Genomic DNA, 16,436 nt, shown 5'->3' with positions numbered 1-16,436 from the left:
TGACATGTGAGCCCTCGGTGACATGAGCGGAGGTGACAGGGTGACATGTGAGCCCTCGGTGACATGAGCGGAGGTGACAGGGTGACATGTGAGCCCTCGGTGACATGAGCGGAGGTGACAGGGTGACATGTGAGCCCTCGGTGACATGAGCGGAGGTGACAGCGTGGCATTGAGCCCTCGGTGACATGAGCGGAGGTGACAGGGTGACATGTGAGCCCTCGGTGACATGAGCGGAGGTGACAGGGTGACATGTGAGCCCTCAGTGACATGAGCGGAGGTGACAGGGTGACATGTGAGCACTCAGTGACATGAGCGGAGGTGACAGGGTGGCATGTGAGCCCTCGGTGACATGAGCGGAGGTGACAGGGTGACATGTGAGCCCTCGGTGACATGAGCGGAGGTGACAGGGTGACATGAGCGGAGGTGACATGAGCGGAGATGACAGGGTGACATGTGAGCCCTCGGTGACATGAGCGGAGGTGACAGGGTGACATGTGAGCCCTCGGTGACATGAGCGGAGGTGACAGGGTGACATGTGAGCCCTCGGTGACATGAGTGGAGGTGACAGGGTGACATGTGAGCCCTCGGTGACATGAGTGGAGGTGACAGGGTGACATGTGAGCCCTCGGTGACATGAGTGGAGGTGACAGGGTGACATGTGAGCCCTCGGTGACATGAGCGGAGGTGACAGGGTGGCATGTGAGCCCTCGGTGACATGAGCGGAGGTGACAGGGTGACATGTGAGCCCTCGGTGACATGAGCGGAGGTGACAGGGTGACAGGTGAGCCCTCGGTGACATGAGTGGAGGTGACAGGGTGACATGTGAGCCCTCGGTGACATGAGTGGAGGTGACAGGGTAACATGTGAGCCCTCGGTGACATGAGCGGAGGTGACAGGGTGGCATGTGAGCCCTCGGTGACATGAGCGGAGGTGACAGGGTGACATGTGAGCCCTCGGGGACATGAGCGGAGGTGACAGGGTGACATGTGAGCCCTCGGTGACATGAGCGGAGGTGACAGGGTGGCATGTGAGCCCTCGGTGACATGAGCGGAGGTGATGGGGTGACATGTGAGCCCTCGGTGACATGAGCAGAGGTGACAGGGTGACATGTGAGCCCTCGGTGACATGAGTGGAGGTGACAGGGTGGCATGTGAGCCCTCGGTGACATGAGTGGAGGTGACAGGGTGACATGTGAGCCCTCGGTGACATGAGCGGAGGTGACAGGGTGACATGTGAGCCCTCGGTGACATAAGCAGAGGTGACAGGGTGACATGTGAGCCCTCGGTGACATGAGCGGAGGTGACAGGGTGGCATGTGAGCCCTCGGTGACATGAGCGGAGGTGACAGTGTGACATGTGAGCCCTCGGTGACATGAGCGGAGGTGACAGGGTGGCATGTGAGCCCTCGGTGACATGAGCGGAGGTGACAGGGTGACATGTGAGCCCTTGGTGACATGAGCGGAGGTGACAGGGTGACATGTGAGCCCTCGGTGACATGAGTGGAGGTGACAGGGTAACATGTGAGCCCTCGGTGACATGAGCGGAGGTGACAGGGTGGCATGTGAGCCCTCGGTGACATGAGCGGAGGTGACAGGGTGACATGTGAGCCCTTGGTGACATGAGCGGAGGTGACAGGGTGACATGTGAGCCCTCGGTGACATGTGCGGAGGTGACAGGGTGACATGTGAGCCCTCGGTGACATGAGCGGAGGTGACAGGGTGACATGTGAGCCCTCGGTGACATGAGCGGAGGTGACAGGGTGACATGTGAGCCCTCGGTGACATAAGCAGAGGTGACAGGGTGACATGTGAGCCCTCGGTGACATGAGCGGAGGTGACAGGGTGACATGTGAGCCCTCGGTGACATGAGCGGAGGTGACAGGGTGACATGTGAGCCCTCGGTGACATAAGCAGAGGTGACAGGGTGACATGTGAGCCCTCGGTGACATGAGCGGAGGTGACAGGGTGGCATGTGAGCCCTCGGTGACATGAGCGGAGGTGACAGGGTGACATGTGAGCTCTCGGTGACATGAGCGGAGGTGACAGGGTGACATGTGAGCCCTCGGTGACATGAGCGGAGATGACAGGGTGACATGTGAGCCCTCGGTGACATGAGCGGTGGTGACAGGGTGACATGTGAGCCCTCGGTGACATGAGCGGAGGTGACAGGGTGACATGTGAGCCCTCAGTGACATGAGCGAAGGTGACAGGGTGACATGTGAGCCCTCGGGGACATGAGCGGAGGTGACAGGGTGACATGTGAGCCCTCAGTGACATGAGCGGAGGTGACAGGGTGACATGTGAGTCCTCGGTGACATGAGCGGAGGTGACAGGGTGACATGTGAGCCCTCGGTGACATGTGAGCCCTCGGTGACATGAGTGGAGGTGACAGGGTGACATGTGAGCCCTCGGTGACATGAGCGGAGGTGACAGGGTGACATGTGAGCCCTCGGTGACATGAGCGGAGGTGACAGGGTGACATGTGAGCACTCGGTGACATGTGCGGAGGTGACAGGGTGACATGTGAGCCCTCGGTGACATGAGCGGAGGTGACAGGGTGACATGTGAGCCCTCGGTGACATGAGCGGAGGTGACAGGGTGACATGTGAGCCCTCGGTGACATGAGCGGAGGTGACAGGGTGACATGTGAGCACTCGGTGACATGTGCGGAGGTGACAGGGTGACATGTGAGCCCTCGGTGACATGAGCGGAGGTGACAGGGTGACATGTGAGCCCTCGGTGACATGAGCGGAGGTGACAGGGTGACATGTGAGCCCTCGGTGACATGAGCGGAGGTGACAGGGTGACATGTGAGCACTCGGTGACATGTGCGGAGGTGACAGGGTGACATGTGAGCCCTCGGTGACATGAGTGGAGGTGACAGGGTGACATGTGAGCCCTCGGTGACATGAGTGGAGGTGACAGGGTGACATGTGAGCCCTCGGTGACATGAGCGGAGGTGACAGGGTGACATGTGAGCCCTCGGTGACATGAGCGGAGGTGACAGGGTGACATGTGAGCCCTCGGTGACATGAGTGGAGGTGACAGGGTGACATGTGAGCCCTCGGTGACATGAGCGGAGGTGGCAGGGTGACATGTGAGCCCTCGGTGACATGAGCGGAGGTGACAGGGTGACATGTGAGCCCTCGGTGACATGAGCGGAGGTGACAGGGTGACATGTGAGCCCTCGGTGACATGAGCGGAGGTGACAGCGTGGCATTGAGCCCTCGGTGACATGAGCGGAGGTGACAGGGTGACATGTGAGCCCTCGGTGACATGAGCGGAGGTGACAGGGTGACATGTGAGCCCTCAGTGACATGAGCGGAGGTGACAGGGTGACATGTGAGCCCTCAGTGACATGAGCGGAGGTGACAGGGTGACATGTGAGCACTCAGTGACATGAGCGGAGGTGACAGGGTGGCATGTGAGCCCTCGGTGACATGAGCGGAGGTGACAGGGTGACATGTGAGCCCTCGGTGACATGAGTGGAGGTGACAGGGTGACATGTGAGCCCTCGGTGACATGAGTGGAGGTGACAGGGTGACATGTGAGCCCTCGGTGACATGAGTGGAGGTGACAGGGTGACATGTGAGCCCTCGGTGACATGAGCGGAGGTGACAGGGTGGCATGTGAGCCCTCGGTGACATGAGCGGAGGTGACAGGGTGACATGTGAGCCCTCGGTGACATGAGCGGAGGTGACAGGGTGACAGGTGAGCCCTCGGTGACATGAGTGGAGGTGACAGGGTGACATGTGAGCCCTCGGTGACATGAGTGGAGGTGACAGGGTAACATGTGAGCCCTCGGTGACATGAGCGGAGGTGACAGGGTGGCATGTGAGCCCTCGGTGACATGAGCGGAGGTGACAGGGTGACATGTGAGCCCTCGGTGACATGAGTGGAGGTGACAGGGTGACATGTGAGCCCTCGGTGACATGAGCGGAGGTGACAGGGTGGCATGTGAGCCCTCGGTGACATGAGCGGAGGTGACAGTGTGACATGTGAGCCCTCGGTGACATGAGCGGAGGTGACAGGGTGGCATGTGAGCCCTCGGTGACATGAGCGGAGGTGACAGGGTGACATGTGAGCCCTTGGTGACATGAGCGGAGGTGACAGGGTGACATGTGAGCCCTCGGTGACATGAGTGGAGGTGACAGGGTAACATGTGAGCCCTCGGTGACATGAGCGGAGGTGACAGGGTGGCATGTGAGCCCTCGGTGACATGAGCGGAGGTGACAGGGTGACATGTGAGCCCTCGGTGACATGAGCGGAGGTGACAGGGTGACATGTGAGCCCTCGGTGACATGAGCGGAGGTGACAGGGTGACATGTGAGCCCTTGGTGACATGAGCGGAGGTGACAGGGTGACATGTGAGCCCTCGGTGACATGTGCGGAGGTGACAGGGTGACATGTGAGCCCTCGGTGACATGAGCGGAGGTGACAGGGTGACATGTGAGCCCTCGGTGACATGAGCGGAGGTGACAGGGTGACATGTGAGCCCTCGGTGACATAAGCAGAGGTGACAGGGTGACATGTGAGCCCTCGGTGACATGAGCGGAGGTGACAGGGTGACATGTGAGCCCTCGGTGACATGAGCGGAGGTGACAGGGTGACATGTGAGCCCTCGGTGACATGAGCAGAGGTGACAGGGTGACATGTGAGCCCTCGGTGACATGAGCGGAGGTGACAGGGTGGCATGTGAGCCCTCGGTGACATGAGCGGAGGTGACAGGGTGACATGTGAGCCCTCGGTGACATGAGCGGAGGTGACAGGGTGACATGTGAGCCCTCGGTGACATGAGCGGAGGTGACAGGGTGACATGTGAGCCCTCGGTGACATGAGTGGAGGTGACAGGGTGACATGTGAGCCCTCGGTGACATAAGCAGAGGTGACAGGGTGACATGTGAGCCCTCGGTGACATGAGCGGAGGTGACAGGGTGACATGTGAGCCCTCGGTGACATAAGCAGAGGTGACAGGGTGACATGTGAGCCCTCGGTGACATGAGTGGAGGTGACAGGGTGACATGTGAGCCCTCGGTGACATAAGCAGAGGTGATAGGGTGACATGTGAGTCCTCGGGGACATGAGCGGTGGTGACAGGGTGACATGTGAGCCCTCGGTGACATGAGTGGAGGTGACAGGGTGACATGTGAGCCCTCGGTGACATGAGCGGAGGTGACAGGGTGACATGTGAGCCCTCGGTGACATGAGCGGAGGTGACAGGGTGACATGTGAGCCCTCGGTGACATGAGCAGAGGTGACAGGGTGACATGTGAGCCCTCGGTGACATGAGCGGAGGTGACAGGGTGACATGTGAGCCCTCGGTGACATGAGTGGAGGTGACAGGGTGACATGTGAGCCCTCGGTGACATGAGCAGAGGTGACAGGGTGGCATGTGAGCCCTCGGTGACATGAGCGGAGGTGACAGGGTGGCATGTGAGCCCTCGGTGACATGAGCGGAGGTGACAGGGTGACATGTGAGCCCTCGGTGACATGAGCGAAGGTGACAGGGTGACATGTGAGCCCTCGGGGACATGAGCGGAGGTGACAGGGTGACATGTGAGTCCTCGGTGACATGAGCGGAGGTGACAGGGTGACATGTGAGCCCTCGGTGACATGTGAGCCCTCGGTGACATGAGTGGAGGTGACAGGGTGACATGTGAGCCCTCGGTGACATGAGCGGAGGTGACAGGGTGACATGTGAGCCCTCAGTGACATGTGAGCCCTCGGTGACATGAGCGGAGGTGACAGGGTGGCATGTGAGCCCTCGGTGAGATGAGCGGAGGTGACAGGGTGACATGTGAGCCCTCGGTGACATGAGCGGAGGTGACAGGGTGACATGTGAGCACTCGGTGACATGTGCGGAGGTGACAGGGTGACATGTGAGTCCTCAGTGACATGAGCGGAGGTGACAGGGTGACATGTGAGCCCTCGGTGACATGAGCGGAGGTGACAGGGTGACAGGTGAGCCCTCGGTGACATGAGCGGAGATGACAGGGTGACATGTGAGCCCTCGGTGACATGAGCGGAGGTGACAGGGTGGCATGTGAGCCCTCGGTGACATGAGCGGAGGTGACAGGGTGGCATTGAGCCCTCGGTGACATGAGCGGAGGTGACAGGGTGACATGAGCGGAGGTGACAGGGTGACATGAGCGGAGGTGACATGAGCGGAGGTGACAGGGTGGCATGTGAGCCCTCGGTGACATGAGCGGAGGTGACAGGGTGGCATTGAGCCCTCGGTGACATGAGCGGAGGTGACAGGGTGACATGAGCGGAGGTGACAGGGTGACATGAGCGGAGGTGACATGAGCGGAGGTGACAGGGTGACATGTGAGCCCTCGGTGACATGAGCGGAGGTGACAGGGTGGCATGTGAGCCCTCGGTGACATGAGCGGAGGTGACAGGGTGGCATTGAGCCCTCGGTGACATGAGCGGAGGTGACAGGGTGACATGAGCGGAGGTGACAGGGTGACATGTGAGTCCTCGGTGACATGAGTGGAGGTGACAGGGTGGCATGTGAGCACTCGGTGACATGAGCGGAGGTGACAGGGTGACATGTGAGCCCTCGGTGACATGAGCGGAGGTAACAGGGTGACATGTGAGCACTCGGTGACATGAGCGGAGGTGACAGGGTGACATGTGAGCCCTCGGTGACATGAGCGGAGGTGACAGGGTGACATGTGAGCCCTCGGTGACATGAGCGAAGGTGACAGGGTGACATGTGAGCCCTCGGTGACATGTGCGGAGGTGACAGGGTGACATATGAGCCCTCGGTGACATGAGCGGAGGTGACAGGGTGACATATGAGCCCTCTGTGACATGTGCGGAGGTGACAGGGTGACATGTGAGGAGGTGACAGGGTGACACTGACTGAAGTGGACAGGCCACAGAGCGACGCCATGATTATATTACATGTCACACTGCTCACACGCCTGGAACAAGCTGGCATCAATACGCCAAGGCCTTGTCATGTTACCGTAGCAACAGCACCTTGATGTAACATCTAACTAACTAAGGCCATGTCATGTTACCGCAGCAACAGCACTCATAGGTAGCATAACAATGGTGAAGTATCCTGATGTAAACTAATATTGACTGAGGCCTTTCTGTGTTACCGTAGCAACAGATCCCTGATGTACAATAGTCTTATCTGAGGCTTTCTCGTGTTACCAGGGTTACAGCAGCCTCATGTAAAGTAGCAATAACTGAAGCCTTTCCTTATTACCCTATACATTGTCCTGGGCTAAGGTAGCATCTGCTCAGGCCTTTTACTATTAGGAAAAGAGCAGCAGCGCCCTGACATAAAGTAATAGTAACTGTGGCCATCAACTGTTCCCATAGAATCAGAAGTTTTACCAATTGAAACCCTTAAATCACCTGGATATGAAGTAACCGTACCAAAAGTCCTTCCAGGTTACCATAGCAACAGCATCCGGATAGAAAGTAATAGCCAAAGCCTCTCTTTATTTCGGACAGCGGTGACTGGACGGCGATGTAGTGCCCAGTACCTCCCAGCACCGGGGTCCCCGGGGGAAATCTATCTGCATGGAGTTTGTACGCTCTCCCATTATATCCTCCCAATCACACACAGCAGCAGTACATGTATATGTAGTTGTTTGATTGATAAATCAGTGTTTTTGTGTTGCAGAACTGGGCGGGCATGCGCTGTCCATACAAGGTCCTGCGGGTGATCCTCGCCTTGGTCTGTAGTAAGTAAAATCCTCCACATTACTAACCAATAACAGGGAGATGACCATGAATACAGAGTAATGACATAACCGTATTCAGTGTCATCAGAAGTCGGCTTGTGTATAAAATAGAGTTTTACTCTCCTGGGGCCCCCTGCAGCTGTCCGGTGCCTCCGCAGTCTCGCTCTGATCCTTCTGTCCCCACCGGCAGATACTTCCGGTTTTGGCGACAGGCTTGGGAACATGAGTGATTCTTCGTGTTCCTGGCCGCAATAGCAGTATAGAGGGCGCTATTGCGGCCAGGAGCGCGAAGAATCACTCGCATTCCCAGCCTGTCGGCACCTGTCGCTGAAACCGGAAGTGGCTGCCGGCGGGGCAAGGAGGATCCGAGCAAGACTGCAGGGGCACCGGACAGCTGCAGGGGGCTGGTAGAAGACCCAGGTGAGTTTTTTTTGTATTAAGTGTCCCTTTAAGAGCTAAAAGCTAATTATCTCTTGTATTCTGCCCGGGATAGCTGGAACTCTTGGCTGATGTGGTTCTGATGCAACGCTCTGTATGAGCTATCATGTATTCAATGTTAAATATAGCAAATACGTCATGGTAATATCCAGCACAGAATACAATGGTATCAAAAAGGACATTATGTGAGTCAAAGAAGGAGAAAATGCTTTTATTAAGGGGCCCATACCCCTAACGATTTTCCCGCCGATATACGGCCGATTCGATCACAGTGATCAAATCGGTTGTGAAAACGCCGCGCACACCGCTGACAGAACGATCGATTTCCATCGATTCATCTGTGCGGAAGATTTTTCTCGATCGCCGGCGGGTCGGGAGTGTGTCGATAGCGGCGTTCGAATGCCCGGCGACTGACGCAATAGGGGGTATCTGCTACTGATTGTGATAAAGGTCAATTTTTGGTCGGAGTTTCTCTTTCAATGATTTGTTAAAGTGAAGTTTTATCCTGGATGTGCCTAACCGCTTTCCCTACTAATATTAATGGACTGACAGATGTTTTTGGGGGGATCTGGAGCTCTCCGGTGAGTTTATCTAGCCGGGGCCTGCGCACCTATTCTACTATATACTATATATTCTACTCAGGGATGCTCAAATCTGAATTCAGGTCAATCCGGATAGTTGCTATCCAGATTTCACCCAGTTACCGGGGGGGGGGGGGGGGGGGGGGGGTCAAGCTTACCTGTCTGACGTCTTCTGCGGTCCGTCCGTTAGCGCCTCCCACGATGCGCTCCACGTGCATCACGTGACTACAAACACTTCCTCCTTCAATCACGTGACCGCCTCGTGGAACGTATCGTGGATCGTGCTCCAGATCCCCCGAAAAATCTGTCAGTCCATCAATATTAGTAGAAAAAGCGGTTAGGCACAAAAATCACTGAAAGAGAAACTCCAACCAAAAATTGACCTTTATCCCAATCAGTAGCTGATACCCCCTTTGATACATGAGAAATCTATTCCTTTTCACAAACAGACCATCAGGGGGCGCTGTATGACTGATATTGTGGTAAAACCCCTCCCACAAGAAACTCTGAGGACCGTGGTACTCCTGGCAGTTTCCTGTCTGTGAACCTTGTTGCATTGTGGGAAATAGCTGTTTACAGCTGTTTCCAACTGCCAAAAAAGCATGCAGGAGCTACATCACCTGCCAGCAGTAAAAATGTCACCATGTGATAAATGTCGGAATGTAAATCAGGGATAAAAAAAGATCTTACAATGGGCAAACACTGACTAAATCACTTATACATAATTATTGTAAAAATGAATCATTTTTTTATTACATTATTTTCACTGGAGTTCCTCTTTAAAAACCCAGTTCCATAAGTACAAGGCAACAATGGGGAGGAGTAAGCAGAGGTCGGGCGACAGCGGACAACAGAAATAACCCTAATATGTGTATTTGTTGTGTTTCATATGTTACTAGTAATAATAATATTTGTATACTTAATTTATTGCACAAACCTAAATGTGTTATTTGTGTTACCAGTAATATTTTACAATATACAATACAATCTAAATATATAGAAAGCGTGTCATAAACCTAAATATCTCCTCTTGTCCTTTATTACACCGTATTTCATTATTTGATCTCAGACAATTTAGTCTTATTATAAGACTTGTATGTTATATTGCTTGTAGTCTTTATGTATTGATTATTGTTAGTTTATTATTATTCCATCCCATTCTATAAGATGTTATCGTACCAAATTCTGTCTCGTCACATTTACAATTATTAGAATTTACTCTTGTGATAAACAATTTACAGTATAAACACAGACAGGATTTACGTCTAAGGGTTGGTTCACACGAGCGTTCTGCAGCGTCTTACTAAGGGTCGGTTCACACGAGCGTTCTGCAGCGTCTTACTAAGGGTCGGCTCACACGAGCGTTCTGCGGCGTCTTACTAAGGGTCGGCTCACACGAGCGTTCTGCGGCGTCTTACTAAGGGTCGGCTCACACGAGCGTTCTGCGGCGTCTTACTAAGGGTCGGCTCACACGAGCGTTCTGTGGCGTCTTACTAAGGGTCGGATCACACGAACGTTCTGCGGCGTCTTACTAAGGGTCGGATCACACGAGCGTTCTGCAGCGTCTTACTAAGGGTCGGCTCACACGAGCGTTCTGCGGCGTCTTACTAAGGGTCGGATCACACGAACGTTCTGCGGCGTCTTACTAAGGGTCGGATCACACGAGCGTTCTGCGGCGTCTTACTAAGGGTCGGATCACACGAACGTTCTGCGGCGTCTTACTAAGGGTCGGATCACACGAGCGTTCTGCGGCGTCTTACTAAGGGTCGGATCACACGAACGTTCTGCGGCGTCTTACTAAGGGTTGGCTCATACGAGCGTTCTGCGGCGTCTTACTAAGGGTCGGCTCACACGAGCGTTCTGCGGCGTCTTACTAAGGGTCGGCTCACACGAGCGTTCTGTGGCGTCTTACTAAGGGTCGGATCACACGAACGTTCTGCGGCGTCTTACTAAGGGTCGGATCACACGAGCGTTCTGCAGCGTCTTACTAAGGGTCGGCTCACACGAGCGTTCTGCGGCGTCTTACTAAGGGTCGGATCACACGAACGTTCTGCGGCGTCTTACTAAGGGTCGGATCACACGAGCGTTCTGCGGCGTCTTACTAAGGGTTGGCTCACACGAGCGTTCTGCAGCGTCTTACTAAGGGTCGGCTCACACGAGCGTTCTGCGGCGTCTTACTAAGGGTCGGCTCACACGAGCGTTCTGCTGCGTCTTACTAAGGATTGGCTCACACGAGCGTTCTGCGGCGTCTTACTAAGGGTCGGCTCACACGAGCGTTCTGCGGCGTCTTACTAAGGGTCGGCTCACACGAGCGTTCTGCGGCGTCTTACTAAGGGTCGGATCACACGAGCGTTCTGCGGCGTCTTACTAAGGGTTGGCTCACACGAGCGTTCTGCAGCGTCTTACTAAGGGTCGGCTCACACGAGCGTTCTGCGGCGTCTTACTAAGGGTCGGCTCACACGAGCGTTCTGCTGCGTCTTACTAAGGATTGGCTCACACGAGCGTTCTGCGGCGTCTTACTAAGGGTCGGCTCACACGAGCGTTCTGCGGCGTCTTACTAAGGGTCGGATCACACGAGCGTTCTGCGGCGTCTTACTAAGGGTTGGCTCACACGAGCGTTCTGCAGCGTCTTACTAAGGGTCGGCTCACACGAGCGTTCTGCGGCGTCTTACTAAGGGTCGGATCACACGAGCGTTCTGTGGCGTCTTACTAAGGGTCGGATCACACGAGCGTTCTGCAGAGTCTTACTAAGGGTCGGATCACACAAGCGTTCTGTGGCGTCTTACTAAGGGTTGGTTCACACGAGCGTTCTGCGGCGTCTTACTAAGGGTCGGCTCACACGAGCGTTCTGCGGCGTCTTACTAAGGGTCGGCTCACACGAGCGTTCTGCGGCGTCTTACTAAGGGTCGGATCACACGAGCGTTCTGCGGCGTCTTACTAAGGGTCGGTTCACACGAGCGTTCTGCGGCGTCTTACTAAGGGTCGGATCACACGAGCGTTCTGCGGCGTCTTACTAAGGGCCGGTTCACACCAGCGTTCTGCAGCGTCTTACTAAGGGTCGGATCACACGAGCGTTCTGCTGCGTCTTACTAAGGGTCGGCTCACACGAGCGTTCTGTGGCGTCTTACTAAGGGTCGGATCACACGAGCGTTCTGCGGCATTTTACTAACGGTCGGCTCACACGAGCGTTCTGCGGCGTCTTACTAAGGGTCGGCTCACACGAGCGTTCTGCAGCGTCTTACTAAGGGTCGGATCACACGAGCGTTCTGCGGCGTCTTACTAAGGGTCGGCTCACACGAACGTTCTGCGGCGTCTTACTAAGGGTCGGATCACACGAGCGTTCTGCAGCGTCTTACTAAGGGTCGGCTCACACGAGCGTTCTGCGGCGTCTTACTAAGGGTCGGATCACACGAACGTTCTGCGGCGTCTTACTAAGGGTCGGATCACACGAGCGTTCTGCGGCGTCTTACTAAGGGTTGGCTCACACGAGCGTTCTGCAGCGTCTTACTAAGGGTCGGCTCACACGAGCGTTCTGCGGCGTCTTACTAAGGGTCGGCTCACACGAGCGTTCTGCTGCGTCTTACTAAGGATTGGCTCACACGAGCGTTCTGCGGCGTCTTACTAAGGGTCGGCTCACACGAGCGTTCTGCGGCGTCTTACTAAGGGTCGGCTCACACGAGCGTTCTGCGGCGTCTTACTAAGGGTCGGATCACACGAGCGTTCTGCGGCGTCTTACTAAGGGTTGGCTCACACGAGCGTTCTGCAGCGTCTTACTAAGGGTCGGCTCACACGAGCGTTCTGCGGCGTCTTACTAAGGGTCGGCTCACACGAGCGTTCTGCTGCGTCTTACTAAGGATTGGCTCACACGAGCGTTCTGCGGCGTCTTACTAAGGGTCGGCTCACACGAGCGTTCTGCGGCGTCTTACTAAGGGTCGGATCACACGAGCGTTCTGCGGCGTCTTACTAAGGGTTGGCTCACACGAGCGTTCTGCAGCGTCTTACTAAGGGTCGGCTCACACGAGCGTTCTGCGGCGTCTTACTAAGGGTCGGCTCACACGAGCGTTCTGCTGCGTCTTACTAAGGATTGGCTCACACGAGCGTTCTGCGGCGTCTTACTAAGGGTCGGCTCACACGAGCGTTCTGCGGCGTCTTACTAAGGGTCGGATCACACGAGCGTTCTGCGGCGTCTTACTAAGGGTTGGCTCACACGAGCGTTCTGCGGCGTCTTACTAAGGGTCGGCTCACACGAGCGTTCTGCTGCGTCTTACTAAGGGTCGGCTCACACGAGCGTTCTGCTGCGTCTTACTAAGGATTGGCTCACACGAGCGTTCTGCGGCGTCTTACTAAGGGTCGGCTCACACGAGCGTTCTGCTGCGTCTTACTAAGGATTGGCTCACACGAGCGTTCTGCGGCGTCTTACTAAGGGTTGGCTCACACGAGCGTTCTGCGGCGTCTTACTAAGGGTCGGCTCACACGAGCGTTCTGCAGCATCTTACTAAGGGTTGGCTCACACGAGCGTTCTGCAGCGTTTTACTAAGGGTCGGCTCACACGAGCGTTCTGCTGCGTCTTACTAAGGGTCGGCTCACACGAGCGTTCTGCGGCGTCTTACTAAGGGTCGGATCACACGAGCGTTCTGTGGCGTCTTACTAAGGGTCGGATCACACGAGCGTTCTGCAGAGTCTTACTAAGGGTCGGATCACACAAGCGTTCTGTGGCGTCTTACTAAGGGTTGGTTCACACGAGCGTTCTGCGGCGTCTTACTAAGGGTCGGCTCACACGAGCGTTCTGCGGCGTCTTACTAAGGGTCGGCTCACACGAGCGTTCTGCGGCGTCTTACTAAGGGTCGGATCACACGAGCGTTCTGCGGCGTCTTACTAAGGGTCGGTTCACACGAGCGTTCTGCGGCGTCTTACTAAGGGTCGGATCACACGAGCGTTCTGCGGCGTCTTACTAAGGGCCGGTTCACACCAGCGTTCTGCAGCGTCTTACTAAGGGTCGGATCACACGAGCGTTCTGCTGCGTCTTACTAAGGGTCGGCTCACACGAGCGTTCTGTGGCGTCTTACTAAGGGTCGGATCACACGAGCGTTCTGCGGCATTTTACTAACGGTCGGCTCACACGAGCGTTCTGCGGCGTCTTACTAAGGGTCGGCTCACACGAGCGTTCTGCAGCGTCTTACTAAGGGTCGGATCACACGAGCGTTCTGCGGCGTCTTACTAAGGGTCGGATCACACGAACGTTCTGCGGCGTCTTACTAAGGGTCGGCTCACACGAGCGTTCTGTGGCGTCTTACTAAGGGTTGGTTCACACGAGCGTTCTGCGGCGTCTTACTAAGGGTCGGTTCACACGAGCGTTCTGCGGCGTTTTACTAAGGGTCGGATCACACGAGCGTTCTGCAGCGTCTTACTAAGGGTCGGCTCACACGAGCGTTCTGCTGCGTCTTACTAAGGGTCGGCTCACACGAGCGTTCTGCGGCGTCTTACTAAGGGTCGGATCACACGAGCGTTCTGTGGCGTCTTACTAAGGGTCGGATCACACGAGCGTTCTGCAGAGTCTTACTAAGGGTCGGATCACACGAGCGTTCTGTGGCGTCTTACTAAGGGTTGGTTCACACGAGCGTTCTGCGGCGTCTTACTAAGGGTCGGCTCACACGAGCGTTCTGCGGCGTCTTACTAAGGGTCGGCTCACACGAGCGTTCTGCGGCGTCTTACTAAGGGTCGGATCACACGAGCGTTCTGCGGCGTCTTACTAAGGGTCGGTTCACACGAGCGTTCTGCGGCGTCTTACTAAGGGTCGGATCACACGAGCGTTCTGCGGCGTCTTACTAAGGGCCGGTTCACACCAGCGTTCTGCAGCGTCTTACTAAGGGTCGGATCACACGAGCGTTCTGCTGCGTCTTACTAAGGGTCGGCTCACACGAGCGTTCTGTGGCGTCTTACTAAGGGTCGGATCACACGAGCGTTCTGCGGCATTTTACTAACGGTCGGCTCACACGAGCGTTCTGCAGCGTCTTACTAAGGGTCGGCTCACACGAGCGTTCTGCGGCGTCTTACTAAGGGTCGGATCACACGAACGTTCTGCGGCGTCTTACTAAGGGTCGGCTCACACGAGCGTTCTGTGGCGTCTTACTAAGGGTTGGTTCACACGAGCGTTCTGCGGCGTCTTACTAAGGGTCGGTTCACACGAGCGTTCTGCGGCGTTTTACTAAGGGTCGGATCACACGAGCGTTCTGCAGCGTCTTACTAAGGGTCGTTTCACACGAGCGTTCTGCTGCGTCTTACTAAGGGTCGGATCACACGAGCGTTCTGCAGCGTCTTACTAAGGGTCGTTTCACACGAGCGTTCTGCGGCGTCTTACTAAGGGTTGGATCACACGAGTGTTCTGCTGCATCTTACTAAGGGTTGGTTCACACAAGCGTTCTGTGGCGTCTTACTAAGGGTCGGTTCACACGAGTGTTCTGCTGAATCTTACTAAGGGTTGGTTCACACGAGCGTTCTGCGGTGTCTTACTAAGGGTCGGTTCACACGAGCGTTCTGCGGCGTCATACTAAGGGTCGGCTCACATGAGCGTTCTGCTGCATCTTACTAAGGGTTGGTTCACACGAGCATTCTGTGGCGTCTTACTAAGGGTCGGTTCACACGAGTGTTCTGCTGCATCTTACTAAGGGTTGGTTCACACGAGCGTTCTGCGGCATCTTACTAAGGGTTGGTTCACACGAGCGTTCTGCGGTGTCTTACTAAGGGTAGGTTCACACGAGCGTTCTGTGGCGTCTTACTAAGGGTTGGTTCACACGAGCGTTCTGTGGCGTCTTACTAAGGGTCGTTTCACACGAGCGTTCTGCAGCGTCTTACTAAGGGTCGGTTCACACGAGCGTTCTGTGGCGTCTTACTAAGGGTCGGATCACACGAGCGTTCTGCGGCGTCTTACTAAGGGTCGGCTCACACGAGCGTTCTGCAGCGTCTCACTAAGGGTCGGTTCACACGAGCGTTCTGTGGCGTCTTACTAAGGGTCGGCTCACTCGAGCGTTCTGCGGCGTCTTACTAAGGGTCGGTTCACACGAGCGTTCTGTGGCGTCTTACTAAGGGTCGGATCACACGAGCGTTCTGCGGCGTCTTACTAAGGGTCGTTTCACACGAGCGTTCTGTGGTGTCTTACTAAGGGTAGGTTCACACGAGCGTTCTGTGGCGTCTTACTAAGGGTTGGTTCACACCAGCGTTCTGTGGCGTCTTACTAAGGGTCGTTTCACACGAGCGTTCTGCTGCATCTTACTAAGGGTCGGATCACACGAGCGTTCTGCAGCGTCTTACTAAGGGTCGTTTCACACGAGCGTTCTGTGGCGTCTTACTAAGGGTTGGTTCACACGAGCGTTCTGTGGCGTCTTACTAAGGGTCGGCTCACACGAGCGTTCTGCAGCGTCTTACTAAGGGTCGGATCACACGAGCGTTCTGCGGCGTCTTACTAAGGGTCGTTTCACACGAGCGTTCTGCTGCATCTTACTAAGGGTCGGATCACACGAGCGTTCTGCAGCGTCTTACTAAGGGTCGTTTCACACGAGCGTTCTGTGGCGTCTTACTAAGGGTTGGTTCACACGAGCGTTCTGCGGCGTCTTACTAAGGGTCGGTTCACACGAGCGTTCTGCGGCGTTTTACTAAGGGTCGGATCACACGAGCGTTCTGCAGCGTCTTACTAAGGGTCGTTTCACACGAGCGTTC

At 55.6% G+C, this 16,436-nt stretch overlaps 1 protein-coding gene across 1 annotated transcript in view; it reads left to right on the top strand.

The window, feature by feature from the left end:
• Positions 1-16,436, top strand: part of RHBDL1 (rhomboid like 1) — a 217,438-nt gene that overhangs the window by 138,316 nt on the left and 62,686 nt on the right. The window contains exon 7 of the mRNA XM_068243462.1: positions 7,644-7,704. Within this exon, the coding sequence (XP_068099563.1) occupies positions 7,644-7,704 (61 nt within the window). The remainder of the gene's footprint in view (positions 1-7,643; positions 7,705-16,436) is intronic.

Source organism: Hyperolius riggenbachi, chromosome 7, assembly GCF_040937935.1.
Source record: "Hyperolius riggenbachi isolate aHypRig1 chromosome 7, aHypRig1.pri, whole genome shotgun sequence".
Classification (NCBI taxonomy): domain Eukaryota; kingdom Metazoa; phylum Chordata; class Amphibia; order Anura; family Hyperoliidae; genus Hyperolius; species Hyperolius riggenbachi.
This window is presented reverse-complemented; position numbering and strand designations above follow the sequence as displayed.